The 21,730-nt window shown below is 32.8% G+C and overlaps 4 protein-coding genes across 12 annotated transcripts; 2 read left to right on the forward strand and 2 right to left on the reverse strand.

The window, feature by feature from the left end:
* Positions 1-12: 12 nt before the first annotated feature.
* Positions 13-4,526, reverse strand: LOC105838269 (mitochondrial 2-oxodicarboxylate carrier). 2 transcript variants are annotated; one of them, XM_012683701.3, is made up of 8 exons: positions 3,284-4,526; positions 2,712-2,829; positions 2,053-2,341; positions 1,867-1,973; positions 1,722-1,784; positions 641-940; positions 403-548; positions 13-320 (listed from the first exon to the last, which is right to left on the reverse strand). In XM_012683701.3, the coding sequence occupies exons 3-8, from the start codon at positions 2,219-2,221 to the stop codon at positions 200-202; spliced, it is 906 nt and encodes a 301-aa protein (XP_012539155.1). In that variant the 5' UTR covers positions 2,222-2,341; positions 2,712-2,829; positions 3,284-4,526; the 3' UTR covers positions 13-199. The 2 variants fall into 2 exon arrangements, with proteins under 2 accessions (XP_012539155.1, XP_036138323.1); XM_036282430.1 differs by lacking the exons at positions 2,712-2,829; positions 3,284-4,526 and having other exon boundaries at positions 2,045-2,175.
* LOC105838267 (ectonucleoside triphosphate diphosphohydrolase 5) lies at positions 249-12,198 on the forward strand. 4 transcript variants are annotated; one of them, XM_012683700.2, is made up of 4 exons: positions 249-378; positions 8,896-10,044; positions 10,633-10,809; positions 10,973-12,092. In XM_012683700.2, exons 2-4 carry the CDS (start codon positions 8,986-8,988, stop codon positions 11,048-11,050), a joined length of 1,314 nt encoding a protein of 437 aa, XP_012539154.1. In that variant the 5' UTR covers positions 249-378; positions 8,896-8,985; the 3' UTR covers positions 11,051-12,092. The 4 variants fall into 4 exon arrangements, with proteins under 4 accessions (XP_012539154.1, XP_012539152.1, XP_012539153.1 ...); XM_012683698.3 differs by lacking the exon at positions 249-378 and adding an exon at positions 7,393-7,770 and having other exon boundaries at positions 10,973-12,198; XM_012683699.3 differs by lacking the exon at positions 249-378 and adding an exon at positions 7,791-8,057 and having other exon boundaries at positions 10,973-12,198.
* A 933-nt stretch (positions 12,199-13,131) lies between these two features.
* Positions 13,132-19,309, forward strand: LOC105838280 (protein angel). Of its 3 annotated transcripts, XM_012683728.3 has the most exons (7): positions 13,132-13,546; positions 15,136-15,278; positions 15,878-16,274; positions 16,767-16,945; positions 17,044-17,417; positions 17,516-17,762; positions 18,215-19,309. In XM_012683728.3, exons 1-7 carry the CDS (start codon positions 13,273-13,275, stop codon positions 18,632-18,634), a joined length of 2,034 nt encoding a protein of 677 aa, XP_012539182.3. In that variant the 5' UTR covers positions 13,132-13,272; the 3' UTR covers positions 18,635-19,309. The 3 variants fall into 3 exon arrangements, with proteins under 3 accessions (XP_012539182.3, XP_012539183.1, XP_012539184.1); XM_012683729.2 differs by lacking the exon at positions 13,132-13,546 and having other exon boundaries at positions 15,142-15,540; XM_012683730.3 differs by lacking the exons at positions 13,132-13,546; positions 15,136-15,278 and adding an exon at positions 15,578-15,755.
* On the reverse strand, positions 19,295-21,052 carry LOC105838281 (beta-1,3-galactosyltransferase 5). 3 transcript variants are annotated; one of them, XM_028194677.2, is made up of 3 exons: positions 20,861-21,052; positions 20,692-20,775; positions 19,295-20,625 (listed from the first exon to the last, which is right to left on the reverse strand). In XM_028194677.2, exon 3 carries the CDS (start codon positions 20,458-20,460, stop codon positions 19,369-19,371), a length of 1,092 nt encoding a protein of 363 aa, XP_028050478.1. In that variant the 5' UTR covers positions 20,461-20,625; positions 20,692-20,775; positions 20,861-21,052; the 3' UTR covers positions 19,295-19,368. The 3 variants fall into 3 exon arrangements, with proteins under 3 accessions (XP_028050478.1, XP_012539187.1, XP_012539185.1); XM_012683733.3 differs by having other exon boundaries at positions 19,295-20,417; positions 20,861-21,051; XM_012683731.3 differs by having other exon boundaries at positions 19,295-20,775.
* Between the last annotated feature and the right edge of the window lie 678 nt (positions 21,053-21,730).

Raw genomic sequence — 21,730 nt, forward strand, 5'->3', positions numbered from 1 at the left:
ATTATATTTTTATGATTATAAAATTATTAATTTTTATTATAAAATTACATCAATCTTCATTTTTTACATGTAAAAAATTTATATATTTTTTACATTATATATATATATGCATGTATAAAATATATATCTCAAATGCACTTTAAAGAGTATAACATATTCTTATAGTTATCTCACAGCTTCTTGAAATGCAATGCAAATATTAATCTTTGAACTTTTGTGTAAGAAATACATGCATGTAGTCATACACCACTAGCATAATGGCACCACCTGGACCTAATCTCAGCACCTTTGGCACCAAGCCTTTGTACAAGGCTCTAAATCTAGAATGACAGAGCGCACAAGTGAGCGAGTTTCGAGCCGGAGTACAGTCATATCGCGGTAAGTAAATCATTATATAAATACCCTTCTCTCTTGTAAACAATGTACATGGTGTTTAGCGTTCCTTTGTATTGTGTACCGTCCTGCGATCCCTGAATGCGGCTTTTAGCAACGTCAAACGGTATGTTTAAACAGGAAGCGACGGTACCCGACACGAATCCTATAGCGACCTAAAAAATTGTTAGTATATATTAGAAACTGATAACAACAGCGTACACAACTTTGTATATCTATTCTATTATTATCAGACAAGGTGATTTACTTTTGTTAAAAATTCTAGTCCAGGTTCCTGTCTGACTGGTATATATCCTTTAACAGAATGATAAAAACCAAAATAGAATGAATTAAACACCGCGTTTCTCATTATAGTAGCTGAAAGCCCTTTGTTCAGACCGTTCAATCCGAAACCATATTTTGAAATAATCTCTTTCGTTACTGCGAATGTCGACGGGCTCTCTTTGACGTGTTTTCGATCAGATTGTAGTTTTACTTTGACCATTTCAAAAGGATTAACTAATATAGCCTCTGTTACACCGGCGAAGAAACCAGAGCATGAGAATGTCTGCAACAATGCAACTTTTTTACTTTGCAAATAATTAATAGATTGTAAGTAAATTGTATTCCAGTCTAGAGTGCGAAAAAGTTCGCTTATTTTTTATACAATTTTTTTTTAAGAGCTGCACACATTTTACTACTAGTTTTTATAAATCTACTTATACATTTACTTAGTAAATATCTGCTAGATTTCAAGTGTAACTAAACGTTTATTAGATTTTTATTACGTAAATTTAAATACAAAGAAATACGTTTTTCAAATCAACTGGTTTTCAGCACTGGATTTTCCAAAAACTACTGAAGCTATCGACTTCTGCTTTTACACAGATATAAAATATGTCTATTTATTGCCTAAATTAAGATTAAGAAAAATATTACAATTTACAACAGTGCGGTTTCAAAGAAGTATTGGAGGGAAGATTTTTTAAATAAAATTGATTAAATTTTGGTAAAGCGTGCATGAAAAAAAAAACACTATAAATATCGTAATAATTCTAGTTCAAGTGATAAATAAACATGTATTTACACATATGAAAAAGTTGAAGTCCACAGCTTTAGCAGTTTTCTAAAAATTTATGTTAACCGACTTGAAAAAAGTATTTCTTTCTAAATTTAATGTATCATAAAAACTAATAAACATTTAGCCATATCAAAATTTAATTAGATATTTAAAAAATATGTAATAAAAGTGTAGAAAAATATGTGCAGCTATTGTCTTAAAAAGATTTCAAAAGTAGACAAATTTTTTTGCTTTAAATGATCTTTAAATAATCGTATAGAGTAATTACCAAGGGGGTAGGTGCACTAGCGCCGAATAAGAAAAACTGTTTATACTGTTCGAATGTGAAAAACTAAAAGAAAAAAAGGATAATATTTTTACAAATATAAAACTAAAAATAAATGTGCAAACGTCGAACGAATAGAGACGTTTACTTTAACTGCACGTTTAGGAGTTTCTACAAGTATCGGAGGTAAAATTCCTTTCCAAAATGCTGGTAATCCTTCAGTCTTATACATTTTAGTCATGCAATCACGGATTCCTGTAATAAAATATTAACGCTCTTATAATAATATTAAAATAGTGAATAACACGATACAAACTTCTTATTACCCAAATACCTGTATAATACAATGGATCTGACTTTGTTGTCTTCACTTGAAGTTGGAAACGTGTTTTAACAATATCCATTGGCTGCATTATGCAAACTTCAATGAAACCTGCCGATCCTCCAGAACCAATCTGAATAATGGCATTTTTTAAAAGATTCTCTGAGGTATTGTGCGTCATTTTTACAGTCTTTGAATTATTTAATTGATATAAAAAATTGGAAGAAAAATAAGTGTATTATTCGTTGTAATATATATACATATATAGTCTATATTATCATTTACTTGCTACAGATTGCATCTGAAAATAAATAGGATTTAATTAAATTTTTCATCATTAAATTAAATTGTAAAATTGTGAATAATATATATCATATTGTAAATAATGATTCTAAATATTTAAACGGTAATATAATAACGACAAAATAAATAATTCAATTATATTTCTTTTATCGTTAAAATGAGTTGTAAAATTGTAAATAATACATGTTAAATTTTATAAGTAATGATTCTAAAATAATATTCAATAATCTTTTTTTTTTACATTTTTTTGGTTGTTTGATATTATATTGCTTATTTTTATTCGCTCAATTTAATATATAGATTAAATAGACGTGTATGTACTGTCTTCTTCAATGGAACATCTAAAAATGTTAAATTTATGTAGGTACCTGATCCCTTTTGCTACATAAATTAAAAATTCTCCACTTTTATAATATCGATATTTTGATAAAAGTTTCTGTCAGTGTGGCCCATACTGCGTACAAGAAAGCTGGAAAACACCACGACCTAAAAATATGTTTCTTGAGTTGGGATCTATTTTTAGAGCTCAGAAAAGAATTCTAACCTTCAATGCAATGATTAACGCTTATTCACATAAAACTTGCATGAATTTTTATTTGCAATATCCACAACTTTGTACTTTCCACAATTATAATTTTACAATATTACACAATATTAAAATGCTTCGATATTAATATAATTAATATATGTGTAAAATTGCATTTATCTGTTGCTTGTAGCTGGCAGTACCGTTAAAATTAATATAATAAAAAAATTTTTTTATAATTATTTATATACATATACTAAATTAAAGTTGAATATCAACCTATATATATATATATATATAAAGTCGATTAATTATTTTTAGATAGTATTCCAAATTTATAATATAAATATGTATATATTATACATTACATGTGTAATCATTAAGATACATATATATACGTGCAATTTCTTTTACCTCGTTAATATACAATATTTCGATAAGAGATAACTGCACTTTATCTCTTTCATAAATATTTCTACGAGATTAGACCTTATCTATGGCCGTATGTAAAAACACGTGTAAAATGTATGCAGATCTTTCTAGAGCAGAAAGATACCGACAAAACATCAATTTTTGTTTAGCAAATTTGGCGACCAAAAAATCATATCCCGCCGCAATTATGAGTGTAAGAAAACGAATAACACTTTCGAATACACATCTGCATACGCGTTCCGCTTGATCGAGACTAACAGCGCGCGATACGTGATTCTGATACATACAATAACTAGTCGCGTGTGAGTCGTAGACTGAAGACATGTTTAAACATGTTCCCACAGCACAGACCACTCAATCTTGCAGCAATATATATTCTAGAAATTACAAAGTTACTGGAAAATATTGTAAGAAACTTTCCTACAGTACATTTCTATAATATTTCTAGAATGGTGTAATGCTGCTGTAATATTACTGAAATATTCTGTGCGTGGATTTTGTTCTACAAAGTTTTGAAAGTTACAATTAACCGACTTTGTTTCTTTACATCTGGCTTTTGATTTCCATGTATTTATCTTTTTGTTATCGGACTCGATTACTTACTGTTCGTATCAAATCCGTACTTGAGGATCAGTATTACTGATTAAAGAAGATGACAATACTGTTTCATGCACGCGAGTCTGAAACCGGACAAACACTACGAACAACATTGAAAATTCATTGTCATCATTTTATGTTACAAATAAAGACCATATATGCATTTTTTATGCTGACAAGTTTTCATTTTTAAACGAGTTTCTTCTAAAAAATTGTATTCGATAAATATATTTACAGTATAAAATGAACTTCCGTATCTTATGTCCAATTATAAGTTTTGTGACTATGTATGTAAAATGCATACCGAATCCGATCGAATGTTATAGCGTGATTCTGTAACTCGATAAGACAGAATCGGTGTCGTTGCAATTACATATGATAAAAAAGTTGCGCAACTACTAATGTTCGATGTAATCGAAGGAAATAACGATTTACAAATACGAACATGAATATCCGAACATTGGCATTTGCTATTCGTTTGCTAAATATACATACAGGAAAATATCAATTCTACTGCCAAGAAAAACGATTACTTAAGTTTTTTTTTAATAAGTAACAGAATGTCTGCTTGATTAATAGTTTTACAATATATATACTCATTATCTACTTAAAACAAGTAATATTTATTTAAAATTAATTTGTGTATACACAAAAAATATGTAAGTATGAATTAAATATTATTTTAAATAATTCATAAGTTTATATATCTGCAAATCTATCGTAAGTTTATTTTTTTCAAAAATTTATTCAAAATCTGAATTTTAGTAATTTGATAAAATTTCAATCAATTAGAGTGAAATAGAATAATAAGTTAAATTAAATTTTATTTTTTACTTATTATTTTAAATTTTTTGGTTCAATTTTATTATATTCTTCGAAAGAATCGAAATTCTTTATTCAAGTATATGATAATAAGTTCTAAAATTTGTAATAAGTGTATATTTTAAGATTATTATCAACAAAATATTCTCTGCGCAAAGACCATAATTTAAAGAAAATTGAAAAATTAGTAACTGCTTTTTTAGCATAAAAATGATATTTTTTGTGTACGTATGTATACTCAGTTTTTGGTGACTCTTGATTCATCGATTAATTACGTTATGCACGAATTAATTTTACAAACCAAAGTTACATTGCGATTGATCAATCTGAAAATTTAAAAAATTGGCTCTTCATTCTAATGGAAGTAAACCGCTGAAATCGTTGAAAATAACTTTAAAATTGTTAAACTAGAAATAAAAATTACTGAACATATTTCACTGTAAATTATAATATACTAATAATTCTAAAGATAATTATTTTTAAAAAAGTAATGAAAAGTAATACAAAATTTATATTTTTAGATTTACCTAACAAAAGTTAAGGATCGAAATATGTTGAAGTACTTATATAAATTTTACAGATATTTTTAAAAATGAAAAAAGTAATGCAAAATATAGTATTTACACAAATTTACAAAAGTTATGTATTGAAATATATTGAAATATGAATAAATAATATAGATATATATACATATATACCCCGATAGGAAGATTTTGCAAACATTGTACCATAATAGCATTAAAGATTGTGCTAAGATGATTCACCATAACGCAACAATTTTGTCAGAATATAATTCTTAAATAATATTTGTTAAAGATTAGACAAATATTGAAACATAAATATTTTGCAATTATTTCAGCATTTAAAATTATCACTTTGTAATCTTCAATATTTTCACAATATAATGCAGCAATAATAATGTGCAATATTTACAGCATTTAATCTTCAATATTTAATTCAAAATTAATATCAAAAGGTATTACAATAAATTTAACAAATATCGCTTATTCACTAGACATTTAATAAAAATTTAAAAAAAAGGCACTTTGTCTGACAGGTTAGTTGCGTCCGTGGGAGAGTTAAGTATCTCATTTATAGTAATAGCGGTCAAAAATTCTTAAATCATTCCTACATTACAATGCACAAATATTGAAACATGCAATATTACATATTCCACGTTTCAATATTTGTGCATCATAATTTAGGAATAATTGGGGAATAATTTAAGTCTTTTGTGCACAATTATATTTTTAAATGTTTTAAACATGTTACGACTGAAATATTTTTCTCAATTATTGCACAATTTATTTCTAAATTTAATTTTGCAAATGTGCTGTTAAGATGACGATTCACCATATCGCTAGTTATGCCAACATATTTCAAAATTTAATTGCGCAAACATTTATTAATGTTTTATAAAAGGTTAATGTTTCTACATCTAATTTTCTCAACTATGCCCTCATAATGATTATAAATCTTTTATAATTCTTTTGTCATACAATTTTATAAATCTTTTCCTATCGGGGTACATATACATATAATCAAAATTTTAAAAATAAAATAAACAATATTAAATTGTTTATTTTATTTTTAAAATTTTGATTATATGTATATGTACCAAGTTAAATATATGTATCAAGTTAAATTTTTCTATTTAAATATTTACAAATTTATATATTATAATGTATATGTTTAAGTTTAAAAATATTTTAGAATTCTTTTAATTTCTTAAAATGTATTAAATCATTTACTTTTAAAAAATTTTAAGACTCACTTGGAATACTTTTATTTTGATCCACTTATATAGTATTGAATTTTTATAAATTTTGTTGAGTAATTTCACATAAATTTATTGCGTTCAGTGTTCATTTTTATTTTGAACTGAGAGAGAATTCTTTATAATTCCTTTTGTATATTGAATTCTGGAAATCTTAATGCAATAATACTAAAAATAGGAATAGTAAGATTTTCATATGCGATCCGGTAATATTTCAATGTTATTCTCATTACAATTCCAGTAATATTTTATTTATCAGAAATATTTTTTCATTAGGGAATACTTTATACAAATATATAATCGGTAATCAATCGTCTCAGACGACAGATATGTCAACAAGCTAACATCCATGGATTCGGCAACAAATCGACGATTCATCGAGCATGTCGTCATGCGTTATCTAACCGCATTGCATAATTGAATAAAACGAGAATATTTTTTATCTATTCCGTGACAGTAAAGCGAGCGTGGAAGTTATCGGTGTGCAAAAAATGACTGGAGAAAAAAAACTAAGAAAACAACGAACCATCGAGCCATAGGTCTTCGATGTATCATCTCTCTTTTCTTTCTTAGAATTATATAAATTATAAAGGAACATAACAAACCCAACAAAGTTGCCTTTCATCCTCGCTACAAGTCTTGCACGATCACGTGACGCGATTTATTATCTCCCTAAATGTGCGTGGCAACGGCAAACCAGTCGGCGCTATCTCCGTTTCATTCTCTCTTTCTATTCACTATTTTAAACATCCGCTGTTTTGACCCGCCCGCCACTAAATTACGTCCATTTTCGATCTATTTCGATCTTTAGGTCGTTCGATCGTCGGGCACGTTTGTCGCCGTCTATACCTGGTAACCAGCTTCATACCTTCGTTAGAAGATTATCGACCGTTTCGCTCGACTCGCTCGCTCGCTCGCTCGCTCGCTCGCTCGTTCGTTCCTTCTCCAATCACCTTTGTATCTCTCGCTCGGTGGATTCGGGGGATTCGCCTAACAGCACAGTTGGACTTTATCGCCGTTTCACGGCGTGTCGTAATAATTCGCCTGGCGCACGCATCGACTTAAAACTAATTGCTTCCCGAACGGGTGGCGATTAGTCGTGTTCACGGATTCGGGGGAAACACGCTCGCGAGTAACTCGCGGGCTCGATCCGCCGTCAGTTTAGCAGTTCATCGTGTTATGTGATTTTTTTTCGCCGCTTTTTCGATCATCCATTTATCTCTCCGTCTCGTCGTCGCTCGCCGAACGAAACATGAGCGTGAGGCGTCGGAAGGTGCGTAATCAACAAGTCTCCGCCGACGATTTGTCACGGCGAATCGCGACGAGCGCTCGAATTTCGGGACTCGCGTTCGAATTTCGAATCGCGTCACGTGATCGCGTTCCCTTTCGTTGACACGCGGCAGGCGAGCGCGCAATTGCGCCCGAGGGCGCGATACATGCGGCTGCACGTACGCACATACATCGGCGCCTTCCGTCATCGTCCCGCTTTTTTTTTCTACATGACAAGCGCTCGTCATCGCCGGCGGATCGTACAGGTCGCCCTAGATGCGATATACGCTCGTGAGTTTAAATAAAGAAAGAAAGCTCGCGTGATGCTCGTCTGCGACATACCCCGGCGAGGTTAACCTCGTCCGTTTCCCCTCCGCGTCCATCTCGGGATGACCTCGAGCCAGTTGATTCGAGCAGATTTATTTCTGTGACCTTGACAATAGACTCTGGACTTAATTGATGATTAACGCTACTAGGTGACACGTGTGTGGTACGCTTTTCACGAACATAGGCGGAACGATTCGCTTTTTTTTGCCGTTTGAAAACCAAAAAAAAAATGAAGTCAAAAATGAGTTATGTAACTGGATATGAAATGTTTACTTGTTTTATGCATCAGAAGTTTTGTCGTGAGCGCAGTTGCCCGGATAGAATTAATTTCGGAGTTTGATCGAAGCCATCTCTGTCAAGTAATAATGTTTTGTTAAGATGATGGAAAGACTTGTTAACAAACAAAAGTAAAAATTAAGGACAACAAATTGTGTAATTGGAAATTTCGCCGCGAACAATTTGGATTGATTTAAATTGATCGAGATCATCCTTGATTTGATAGGAGAAATACCTCAGGAATCGATAAGTTTAAGATGGAAAGAAATGTTTTCATTACTACATTTGGAACTGCCCTAAATTTGTGTTTCAACGTGCCAGTACTGAAAGTCTCTTGGAATGTAGCCTTTGCTACAACCAGATTTTTAAAAATTACAATATACTTTATTATTTTTAGACTATTATTTTAGACTATTTTTAGACATTTCTTGAATATTGTACACAATATATAATACACAAGCATATATACTATAAAGCTAGATGTAAACTCTTTTATTGTTGTAATAATTGCCTTATGTTTTTTTAGCTAAGAACTGAAAATGAAGAGGAGCACGATGATGAATTGGCATCCTACCAGAAGAAAAGCACTGGCCAGCTGGGGAGGAGGTACTTCACCATGCTAGTAGTGCTCGGTACATTGTTCCTAGGTTACATAGCCATAGCAAATGACTTGAAGCCCATCAAGATAGGCAGCAAGGCAATCGACACCCTAGCGTTTTCACTTAATCTACAAAAGCCATTCTACGTGGTCGTCATTGACGCTGGATCCACCGGTTCCCGTGTACTGGCATTCAGCTTTCACGAGTCCATCCTTAATGGCAATTTAGTGCTGGATAACGAGTTGTTCAAGGAAATTAAACCTGGGTTAAGCTCGTTCGCCGACAAGCCGGAGGATGCCGCGAAATCTCTGATGGTGCTTTTGAACGAGGCGAAGACGGTGATCCCACAGTCAGAGTGGCCCCGCACATTGCTGACGATGAAGGCCACGGCGGGACTGCGACTGCTCCCAGAGCACAAGGCCAACGGCATTCTAGAGGAGTGCAGAAAGCTGTTCCAGACGTCTGGGTTCCAAATTGCGAGAAACTCGATCTCCATAATGGAGGGTACGGACGAGGGGATCTTCTCCTGGTTTACCGTCAACTTCCTACTAGACCGTTTTAACTCGCTCAGCTCTCAAAACACCGTGGCCGCGCTGGATCTTGGTGGTGGTTCGACACAGGTCACGTTTCAGCCCGATAGCGTCCAGGCAAAGAAGCTGGAGAAACATGTCTACTCCATCAACGTGTTCAATCACAACATGAGTCTGTACACGCACAGTTACTTAGGCATGGGTCTAATGGCCGCGAGAAAGGCAATTTTGACCTATGACATGAATCTCGAGGACACAAATCCCAAAGTTCCCATAGAGATACATTCCGAGTGCATCAATCCGATCGTGTCCACTGAGTGGTCTTATCACGGGCGCGATTACATTGTGAAAGGTCCAATAAATGGCACATATAAACTGGTGAAGACGCAAAACTTTGCTGGTGGCGACGAGAATAAACCTGTCGTACGCTTCGCGGAATGCTTGAAGATCATCGAGAAATACGTCGGTACTCTCACAGAAAGACCCATAGGCTTGAAAGATCACGAAGTGTACGCGTTTTCGTACTACTTTGATCGCGCGACAGAGGTAAAGGTTCAAAAAGTTATAAACGTTAAGTAAAAATTTATTAACGCATATATAAATATTTTATCTATCATTTTTTATATTGCATTTATAGGATGTTAGATGGAAGAAAATCAAGGAATATGATTCTAGAAGATAAAGTAAGATGAAAAAAACGAGAAATAATAAAATTGTGATTAAAACTTCGTTTTTTTCAATTATAAATGTTTAAATATTCAGATTTAAAGCATATAAATATTTATACAATGTAATCGTAAAACAAAGCTTTCACCGAAATTATATTCTTGATTTTGAAATACTAGATATTTAAAAAAACTAAATCTTAACTGCAATTATTCTTGAGTGTTTCTTATTTTTATCCTCTAGAGTCACTTCTTAAATTTTGCTAGCACCTTATACTATATTTATTCTATTATTAATTTAATAATACTGAAATAAAAATTGGAAATATTTGTTTTGGAGTTATGAATATTAAACGAAATATTGACTTATTTAATATTGAATAATTGTACTTCTCCAACATATAAATTATGATTACGCTGTAACAATGCAAATATGAGATATGCAATATTTATATTATTGATTTTACAGGTAGCATTAATAGATCCATTTTTGGGCGGAATGGTGCAACTGAGTTCGTTTTTGAAGCAAGCTATGGAGACGTGCGATTACCCGAACACAGATCAGCCATTTATGTGTTTAGATTTGACATTCATTTATGTTCTGCTAAGAGACGGATTTGGTTTGGAATCGTCGACTAAGCTACATGTAAGTAAAAATTGCATATGGCGGTATTATTTTTATCCTATATTATCAGTAATATAAATTATATTATATAAATATTATAATTATTATAAATTATATTATATTATCAGATATATAAATATCAGAATATATATAAATATGACGAATATTCTCTCAATTCTTGCAGCTTTACAAGAAGATCAATGGCCACGAATTAAGTTGGGCATTGGGAGCCGCGTTCAATGTTCTCCAAAATGGACTTTGACGTTTTATTGTTATATTATTGTTAGATGAGTTTTATTCCAGATTGTACATTGTAAAGATAAAGCGGAGAATGCAATTAAGGAAAAAGGAATGTACAAGAATAATATTAATGAGACTTTACTTTTTTTATATAAGAAATATTGGATTTGGCGAAATGATTTGATAATCATCAACATTTGCCGCACAATTACCTAATCGTACAATCTATCTGAATATCTTTCTCGGGATTTAAGGAGAAGCAGTATTTGTGATGTATATTTAGATATGAGTATATATTTTTGTCTGAAATATATTATCTTATCAGTTTAAAATGGAAAACATATCGCCGCATATTTATAACAGTTCTTTAAAATATCTGTAATTGTTTTATTTCGATATGTGTTCAATGATTTTGACCTATCATATTCAATTTTAATCTTGTAGAGAACTTAAAACCATTAATGCATTTGCGATGTAAATTAATGATAAAATTGATTCGCCTCAATTTGCAAAACTGATTAAAATGTAATTCACTAACTGTAAAAATTGATGAGATTATGCGAATGTATTCTTGCGGCGACATAACTGTTACAAAATCATTCTGAATGAAACAAACGAAAATTGTACAGTTTCTGACATATCTCGATGCACAAAAAATTGCAGTTACCGCAAAAAAAAAATTTAGTACAAACAGATTAATCATCGACTGCTAACGTCTACCTGTTAAAGTATGCCAATATTGTAAATAACATTCAATTTTTATATCTATCGCTCTGTACCATGATATTTTACAATGAATTTCTTCTGAGATATCGTGTTTACAAGTGTTTACAAGCCCTTTAATTATAATATGTCCGGCAATGCGAAGTAACGAATCATACATTGTACATGCGTAGATAGTGAACTGTTGAGATAGTTTGTACAATCCAACATTCTACATGTTATTCCATACAAGTGAAGACATACGATTTTTGCATGTAATATGTGTATATAGTGCCTTTAAAACCGCCGTTTTTTAATTAATAAAGTGAACGTATCGCTAAATAAATAATACTTATATTTAATTATGCCTAATTATATCTTTTTTTATGTATTTCACTTGTATAAATTCTTGCACGTCTATTTTTTTGTTTTACATTATATTATGTATAATTATATGATCCAATCTTATGTGTGCGAATTTATCTTTTGTTAACATATCATCTGCATTTGTTTTATCATTATAATTTATAATATATATACATATAGATATTCAATTTTCAATTCCAGCCAATTATTCTTAAAAAGGTTAACAGCTAAAAGAAAATTTAATGATCAGAAATATGTATATTTAATATTGCCTGTACCATCCAACACTAGATGTTGGTGCATAATTCATCACTAAAAAAAAACAATCGTCAACATATACTGCGCGCCGACAAAGTCAGCCTTACAATACCGTTTTTTTGGCGGAACATATAATATTACAAATTAAATTGATTAGCAATTTTTTAATGCTAACAAGCAGCTATAAGATGTTACCTTAATTAAATCACAGAAAAAACGGCAAAGAAATTATTACGAAAAATAACACCTCAACCAGGGTTTCTTTTGCAGTAATTCCTTTACTGTTTTTTAAGTAATTAATTATACATGCGAACATCTTGTCTTGTAAGTGATATTGAATATACATATATTTCCAATTTTAGAAATCATTCGAGTTAGTAATAAAAATTTTCTATTAGGTATTTAAAATTTAATAATGTTTGTATATTGAATATTAAATATATTAAAATTTAATATTAAACATGGCTAAAAAATTTATTAGAATTTAGTGTTAAATGTATTATTTATTATGTAAAATTTTTATAACTCTTAGTGAGCATAACGTATTGTTTTAATGAGAATTTTTCTGGTGTATTTTAAAAGTACAAAAATTAAAATTATAGATATTCTTTAAAATTACACGTGTTCTCTTAAGTCTTGAACATTTGAGGAATTTGAATTCTTGCTAACTCGCAGATTCCGAAATAAATTTCTTAAGCTTGTGGTAAAACACGGGAAACCTTGTTAATTCCGGATAATTCTTGTAGATCGAAGATTACAATTGTAATCTGCTTCAATTTTTGTGAAAACGTGACGGGTATACATCATTGCGATGACAATGCACATGTATTATGTGTGAACGAATATTTTACATGTCTATAAACCTTCCCGACAATATAAATATCCATATTAAAATGCCCATTGTGTTATTTGTTACTGATGTTCTTGCCTAGATTATTATTGATAATTCTGAAGTGGGCAAGAAGCGCGACTGTTTCCGTAAAAGAAAAAAAAGGCGAGAAGAAGAGAAGGATTTCTCAGGAACGTGTGTTATCAGCAATGAATATCGAAGAGACATTATTACTGAGCGTTAAAGCGGTTAAAGAGAGACTCATCGTCACTCGTCACCGAAAGCTCGTTCCAGAAACCACGACGATCATCCGAGACAAAGGCTCTGTTCTTTCATTTCACCGTAAAGATTATTTTAACAGTGGTAATGTTTTTTAACAATAGGTCCGTTCTCTTTTTAATATCTTGTGTTTCTTTTATGTGCTTCTTATGTTTATTCTTATCAATATATTAACTTTATGATCATGGTTTACTTCAATTTTTCTAGAAATTAAAGTTTTAGAAATTGAAAGAGTAAGTAAAAAGAATTTATTAAACCAAGATTAAAATTAATTTAAGCAGTACAAATAGATATTAGAGCAATTTTGACCAAACTCCAATTAATTAATACAATCAACAAAATCGTTAAAAAAATCTTGTATAATTTGTTGTCCCTGATATAATTTTTTTTCTCAGAACGTAATAAACAAGAAAAAATTAACAATTTTATTTATTTTACGTAAAATAAAATTTTGAATTATGTGTATCGTTTTCTCCTATAATTTTTCTTTATAAGTAAATAAATAAAACTTTAATTAATAAAAACGTTGAGTAATAAAACAAAATTATTTTATCTGCATTAACGAAATGGTATTCCATAAATTAATTGTTAATTATTATTCGAAATTTGATTGATCTTTTCCTCTACTCCTTAATCTCTTTCAAGAGCCAAATATCATGCATTGCGAATACACGAGACTCACTTTTTTTACACTTTTTTGGAATTGTCTTTTTTTTTTCTTTATTTTACTTTTTTAATATTTATCGAAATGTCAATCCATTCAGTTCGTGTAATATACATATAAATAAAATTTATTTTAAAAATATCTAAGATACTTGAAAGATTCAAGTATTATAAAACAATTCAACCAGTTTTCTGGTAAAAAGTTTATGTATTTATAATCAAATTTTAATTATATTTTAATCGCTTAATTACTTTAATTACTTTATTTGTTCTAATTTATAATTTCGTCATAAATACATTTTATCACCATCGTTAATTGATTATAATATTATTAATCTTATACGTAAAATTGCACCTTTACTTCAAAACAGTACGTTTTTTGTCATTCCCTTATTTCTTAATATGTTTCTTATATATAAAATAATTTAAATTATGTGTGTGCACATACATAATATTTCTTATAAATATATATCTTAAAAATATTTTATAAACATTTTAATTGTGCCGTTCATGATGGATAAAGTTACATCGCACAGATGACAGGGAACAGGAAACAGAAATTATGAATAGGAAATTATCGCTTTCGATGTGCCTCTGATGTACAATAACACGATACGAACCAACGCTCTTGGTTGGGTAGTTCTTATCGCTAATTACATCATTGTACATCGGAAGCCATCGAGGAGGGGAAGGACGACAATTTCTTATACGTATTTCTGTTTCCTGTTTCTTAGCATTGTGCAAAGGCCTCAAGTTATCATTTAGCGTGAGGCGCGATTGTTTGATTCCAAAAGTTTTCGCGCGCGCGCGCGCGCGACGCGCACGTCGCGTGTGTCACACGGGCATCCCCGGCGCTAAATATACGGAAAATACGAATATGGGTTTCGGCTAAGCGATCGCTTCTCGGTAATATATCCCTCTCACGAATCCTCTCTTTCGCCCCACTTGCCGTTCACCCATATATATGTATGTATGTGCAACAATCGGGCCACTGAAACTCGATTTATCAGGGTCAACGTCGATCCGAAGCGAGGCTGCTCTCTCGGCCCCGATCGTAGATCACGCCAGAACACGTCTGTTTCACGCCGGGAGCCCGGACGATCCAACTGTGCCCGAGGAAAGGTCATTCCACGTCGGACCCTCCTGTCGCGTGGTATGTACGCACACGTCAAGTGAGAAGCGCTCGCGGCTAAACTGTGGCAGATCCCAGATTCTCGACGGTGGACGACGCGTAAAAAAATTATGATAAGTGCGTGAAAGCGTGCGGTGACCGCGTAGAAAAAAAAAACGACCCGCGTTGATAAATGAGCGTGTCGAGCCCGAGGCTGCTGCTGCTGACGAGCACCACTTCCTCCCTGCTGAACGTAGCATGTAACCATAACGCGCGAGCGGTGACGTTCCTGCAACCGCGAAAGGTAAGTGCGTACTCCCCCCTCTTCCCCCAAACAACAGACGTGACCCTCGCGCGCCTCTCTTCTCTCGCGACCTTGCTACGCCGCTATTTTTTTTGGCGCGGTGTTAGATTAGGTTAGGTTCGAGCACCGATATCCTTTCCCCCCCCCGAGAAAAGTCCCGTCCCTCTCGATTCTCTTAAATGTCGATCGTTCTCGATGCATGAAACTTCAAAAATGTACGTTTCTAATTCAGTTTTAATAATGATAATTTTCGTATATGTTTCTCTGTTTCCCTCACTTGCTTATACTTGTTCTTAATCTCGTGTTTACGATTCGTCATTCGATCGTTCATTCCCAGATCTTTCGTACGCTGCAATCGACCTGGCAAAGACCGTTTTTGGAAAGAGTGTGCAAGATTTCTGTCTGGAAAGCTTTAGTTTCCAAAGCTTTAATTTACAAAGACTCCAGTTACCTGGAGCTCGTTGCCCCTATGGATAATCCTCCTCCATCCAGCAACAAATGTAAAAACGTTAAGATGGAGTCTTACCTTGACACATGTTACAGTCAGAACAGCACTGCAATGTGCAACATACAATTTCACACAACCGATACGCTAATTTACTGTCAAACCGATGCATATACAGATACAACACATAACGTTAAGGCCAATGTATGTGCGGCAGGCACGAAATGTGAAAATTATATGGACAGACAAAGATACAAAGCTATAAGGAAGTGGAGACGAATCGACAAAGGTAAACACTACTACTTTTCTTTTTTCTTATATTAAATTTTTAAATGGATGTATAAGTGTAGAGGATGTCTAGAAAGAGATCAAATTTATACAGCCTGTCAATGAGGTCTAAAAGATGAAAATCAATCATGTAAACTTGTGTCCAAAAATAGTTTATAAAAAAATGATAATTGTTCAAAGATTTTTATTGTTATAATATAATTATAAATAAATGTTTGAGGAATACATAAAGAAGTTTGCACACATGAATTTGTTCTGGTCATCAACCACCTGTATTATTACAAATGGAAAACTTTATTTATTATTGTAATATAAATTTTTTAATGTTTATAACTTTTCAATATAGCTTTTTGAACATAAGTTTATATGAACTTTTTTCACTATGTTCCACTTAACATGTTTAAGTTTGATCTCGATTTTTTTGTATATCCTCTATATGATATCATTTAATTGTTTCGTTCATTCAAAGAATTAATTTATCAAATATTCTTAGGTAGATCGACTAACAGTATGGAAGATTTTTTCATATTGAAACTCCTATCTTTTAATATTCTGGCACAAAACCTGTTGGAAGATCACTCATACCTGTACATGGATCATAACAAGAAAGCTCTGAATTGGAAAACACGAAAACCCCTTGTAACACAAGAGATACTTGAGGCGGAGGCAAATGTACATACTTATTCTTCGGCATTTAATGCCATTAAAACAAAAAAAACGACAAGATAAAAGAATATCATGTTGCTATTATACTGTGTCGAATATTCTAGGTGATATGTCTTCAGGAAGTGCAGGAAGACCATCTGTTAGATTTCGTGGCTCCATTCAAACAGAATGGATATGAATATCTGTATAAAAAGAGAACCAATGACAAAAAAGATGGTTTGCTATTGTTGTATCGCTCCAATGAATTCGTTCTGTTGGATTACGCTAAAGTGGAGTTGTATCAGTCCAGCGTTGAGCTTCTAAATAGAGATAATGTTGGAATAATCGCTAAACTCTCCCTCAGAGACAATCCGGAAACGCAAGTCGTCATTGCTACTACTCATTTGTTATATAATCCGAGACGTAATGATGTACGGCTGGCACAAATACAGCTTTTGTTGGCGGAAATAGAACGAATCGCGTTTATCGAAAACACAGCGTAAGGACGCACTTTAAGAAAATTACGTGCACGTCATCTGAAGAAAAATCTTTAAGCGAATATTAAGTATTTAATACAAAAAATTAATCCTCTTGTAGAACGGGCCCGAAATACTTACCGATCGTACTGGCGGGCGACTTCAATTTGGAACCGTTCACGGGCGTTTACAAGTTCCTGACGGAAGGCTCATTCGAGTATTGCGGCAAAGGACGGAGTTTGGAGCCGTCGCAGTATCGTTCTCTGTCCAACTCGCTGATACCACAGCGATTATGCGTGACTGACAACTGTCAGCATTTTAACATCCTGACTCAAAGACTGCGAAGAGAAGGGACTGGCAAAGTTATGGTAGGTTCTTTAATACATAAAAACTGTATACGTACGCTTAGAATACGTATCGTTTATTTACTGCAATGATATAACACAAAAAATTCTAGTATAAACGTTTTGAATCATTAAAATTTTGTAATATTTTTAAATTGAGATTTTGAATGACTGACTAAAGGAATAAAAGCATTGTTCAGTTTATATTATTTAGTATTTTAATTTTTTGCAAATTAAAAAAAAACTTAATTATGTTATAGAAAAATGAATAAATTTTAATTTTTTTTTACCAATTCCAAAATCTATTTTAACATGTATTTTTATGAACGCCATTAGTTCATGCCTATATAGAGCTTTTAGAATAGGTTTAAAGATATTGTGCTTTTAATTTCTACATGCCATGTTGTTTTTCAATCTTGATTTTTTTTATTTCTAACGGTTTATTTTAAGAATTGTTTTCCATTTTTTCTAATCAGTTAGAGAACAGTGAATCACATCTTCAAGTACGAAATGAGAATGCGCCCACGCCTTGTAATATAAACGTGCTGCAACAAAGTGCCACTAGTGATAACGGCCGCACGCAGATCGTCGAGATAGAGATTGTGCAGGGCCATTCCGCGAAATTCTCATCCGGCACCTTAACACATCCCTTTAATATGCGTAGCGTTTATACGCACAAAGGTCCTCACGGAGAAAAAGAGGCGACCACGTATCAGGACGAGTGGATCACAGTAGATTATATATTCTACAGCAACATCCAACCTTTGCAGAAATACACTCTACCTACAATAACCCAGTGCGCCACGTTACCCAAAATACCAAATTTTATAGTAGGTAGCGATCATTTAAGCCTAGGTGCCACCTTTCAGTTACCGAAGAAAAAATCTCTACTTTAAAATTCGACAACATTCTCAATGTATTAATTTTAATGTAGTATCTTTTCTATATTAAAATTAATTGTTTAATAGAGATATAGAAGAGAAAGGAGGAGATATTATAATTCATGTTATTTATGTTGTTGAGAAAACTAAAAGAAGAAACCACTTATCTTTCCAATTTTATAAAGTAAAATTGCGAACTGCTTTTTGATTTAATTAAAAATGCAAATTTTAAAAAATGTCTCATATTCGGACAGCTATAGAGAGTATAACTTCCCATTTTAGTTCTTATCTATAATTTTTTCGTTAATGATAGCTAATAAACTATTGTATTGTGCTTTCTTAACTCTCGATGATTCCTAAAGGATAAGTATTTTACATTTTAAGATCTGTTTAAAAGATAAAAAAAATTTTTTTTTTAATAGACATCAAAATATTGTTTTTGTGAAAATTTAGACTTAAAAATTGTTTGTTTTTATTAGAGAAACTGTATATCACGTATGTATAACTGTGATAGAGCATACTATCGTATAAGAGCTATATCGTATAAAAACTTGACGCAAAAAAAGGAGATATGAATGAAAGTATGAAACAACTGCGCTCGTCTGTTAAACTATTATGCAATAGTAAAATGTAAAATATACTGTACAAATTTTATACGATAATAAATAGAAAATATTCTGTGTAATAAAATTGTATATTGAGATGTGTTGTTAATATCACACTGGTCTGCCTACCGATCAACTGTTTTTTCATAAAATTCTGATTGGACTTATTTGTGCAGCACCTTTGTATGGACTTGGTTCTTTATACGCCACTACACAGGTCTTGCCAACGAGATTACTCTCCTTGCGGACGGTACAATTTGCCTGGCAGAACTTGGCAAATTCCTTAAACCTCACCTGCAGCTCGGCGTTGCCGCCGTTAGGACCGACCAGGAATTCGCATTTCAGCAGACTCGCCCTGCCCTTCATGCAACATTCCAAATACCGATGGTCCGTTGTGTAAAATTCGCTTATATTTTGAATTCTTACATTCAGAGCTCGTCTCAGGATGCCGGTAACGAATACGTCGTCGATCCAGAAATATTCGCGGGAAGACTCTGCGTGATCGATCAGTCGACTTGCCACCTGTGGTTGCACAAGATACAACCAGCCGGATACAAATTCCGGGTAAATGCTATCCGCATATTCCATCCTACTCACGTACCACTTGTTAGCTGGCTCTCGTACAGGGATCATATTTCTCATTGTGTAACCAATCAGAGAATTCTCCTGTATCGTATCTGAAAGCAACTTTTCCAGTATGCCGTACAAATTTACAACAATGTCATCGTCCATCTTCATGATATATTTAACGTCCTTGCAATTGGTCACCGCCCACTGAAGACCCATTAGATGCTTGCGAGTTAGGTTTCTATAGGTATCCAGGAAGTCTCCCTGAAGTATGTCGTTAAACCGTCGCGACTCATCCAACAGTGCATTCTGTTGCACATGCGTCTTTCTTTCGGCATCGTCGTTCAGTGTGCCAAGAAGGAATACTCTTCCAATCCCTAGAGCCTGCAGTTCTTCAACGGTATAAGCTCGCCGTAAAGCGCTTCTCGCTGAAAGTTCACCCGCGTAAGATGTGACAATCCATATCAGAAAAGTAGCGTTGCACGATGATGGTCCGATTATGATTCTAGAGACTCCTGGTGATTCGCCGGTCATCTCGTATACCGTTTGAAGCTGCATTAAATTTATTTTTAGATTCTGTGGACGTAATCCTCTCTCTACCAAGGTGATAAATAACAGAATGCATCCTGTGCAAACAAGCAGCAACAGAAATACGTATTTCGAAAGCATGTTCGCTTTATAATTAAAGTTTGATTAAAAATAAAAATTATGTCTACAATCATAATTTCTTGTATCGTAGCGCTTTATATCAGACATTCTAAGCATTTCAGCTTCCAAGTTGTTTATTCTTGAAATTGTCACGACGATAGTAGACGGTTCTTTCGTCATTGTCATCTCAACGGAAAATATTTTATTAACATAATTAGAATCAATTAAATTACATTAATCTAATCAACATACCAAAATTAAAATAATTTTTTCTTGCTTTAAATGAAGAGAGTATTTCTTCTTTTGGACTGTTTTTTACATCCGTAATTCTTCTTCCTAGATTATTATATTTTGTTAACTTCTTATCATGTAGAGATTCTTTTAATCTTTGTCCTAAATTAAAAGCATTTTCTATACTTACTTTTAAATTAAATAATTTAAATATATATTTTTTCTTTTTGTGATTTAACGTGCCGTCAACCGAACTTTCGTTGTAGGTTATTTGACACAGCTCTAGGCCCTAGTTTACACCGAGCACTTGGTACGCGTATCAAATAGTAAATAACTAGTGAATGTGTTTAATCATTGGCTGATCAGCTTAAATTCACACTACTTGATACGCGTACCAAGTGCTCGGTGTAAACTAGGGCTGCGTTCCGTTTCAACGCATGATGCGCATACATTGTTCATCCTTGTTTAACGTTTACAAACAACAAGGATGAACGCGATGCATCATGCGTATCATGCGTGAAACGGAACGTACCCTAGGGCATGGACTACGTTTAATGGGTACGTTCGGGGAAACACTATTAAAGGCGCAAGTCCAATGGAGATCCGTAACTTTAAGGCCGGATCTACAATAGTAAGTCTTAAGCCATAAAGAATGAACCAATTATATATTCGTTTATTCTTCTCATATTCAATTATAATTGGTTAGTTTTTTATGTCATAAGGCTTAGGGCGCGGGTCCAATAGAAATGACGTTACCATAACCATAAACGTAAGAAGTTGAAAGACTAGTAACCTATTAAAGGTCGGAATTCATAGTCGAATCTTATTCAAGTTCCAGCTTAAGCACGATCTTGAGACGTCAATGCTGTTATTTCATTGGTTAAGTAAGTCTCAAGTCGGCTCAAAGCTAGACTTAAGACAATGCTTGAGCTTAAGATCGGTCTATGAATCCCGTCCTAGGTGTAGTAAGCTTTATGCCATAAGAAATTGACCAATTATAATCGAATATGAGAAGAATAATCAAATATAATTGGCATATATAATATAATTCCTTATGGCA

Source organism: Monomorium pharaonis, chromosome 2 (genome assembly GCF_013373865.1).
Source record: "Monomorium pharaonis isolate MP-MQ-018 chromosome 2, ASM1337386v2, whole genome shotgun sequence".
NCBI classification, from domain to species: domain Eukaryota; kingdom Metazoa; phylum Arthropoda; class Insecta; order Hymenoptera; family Formicidae; genus Monomorium; species Monomorium pharaonis.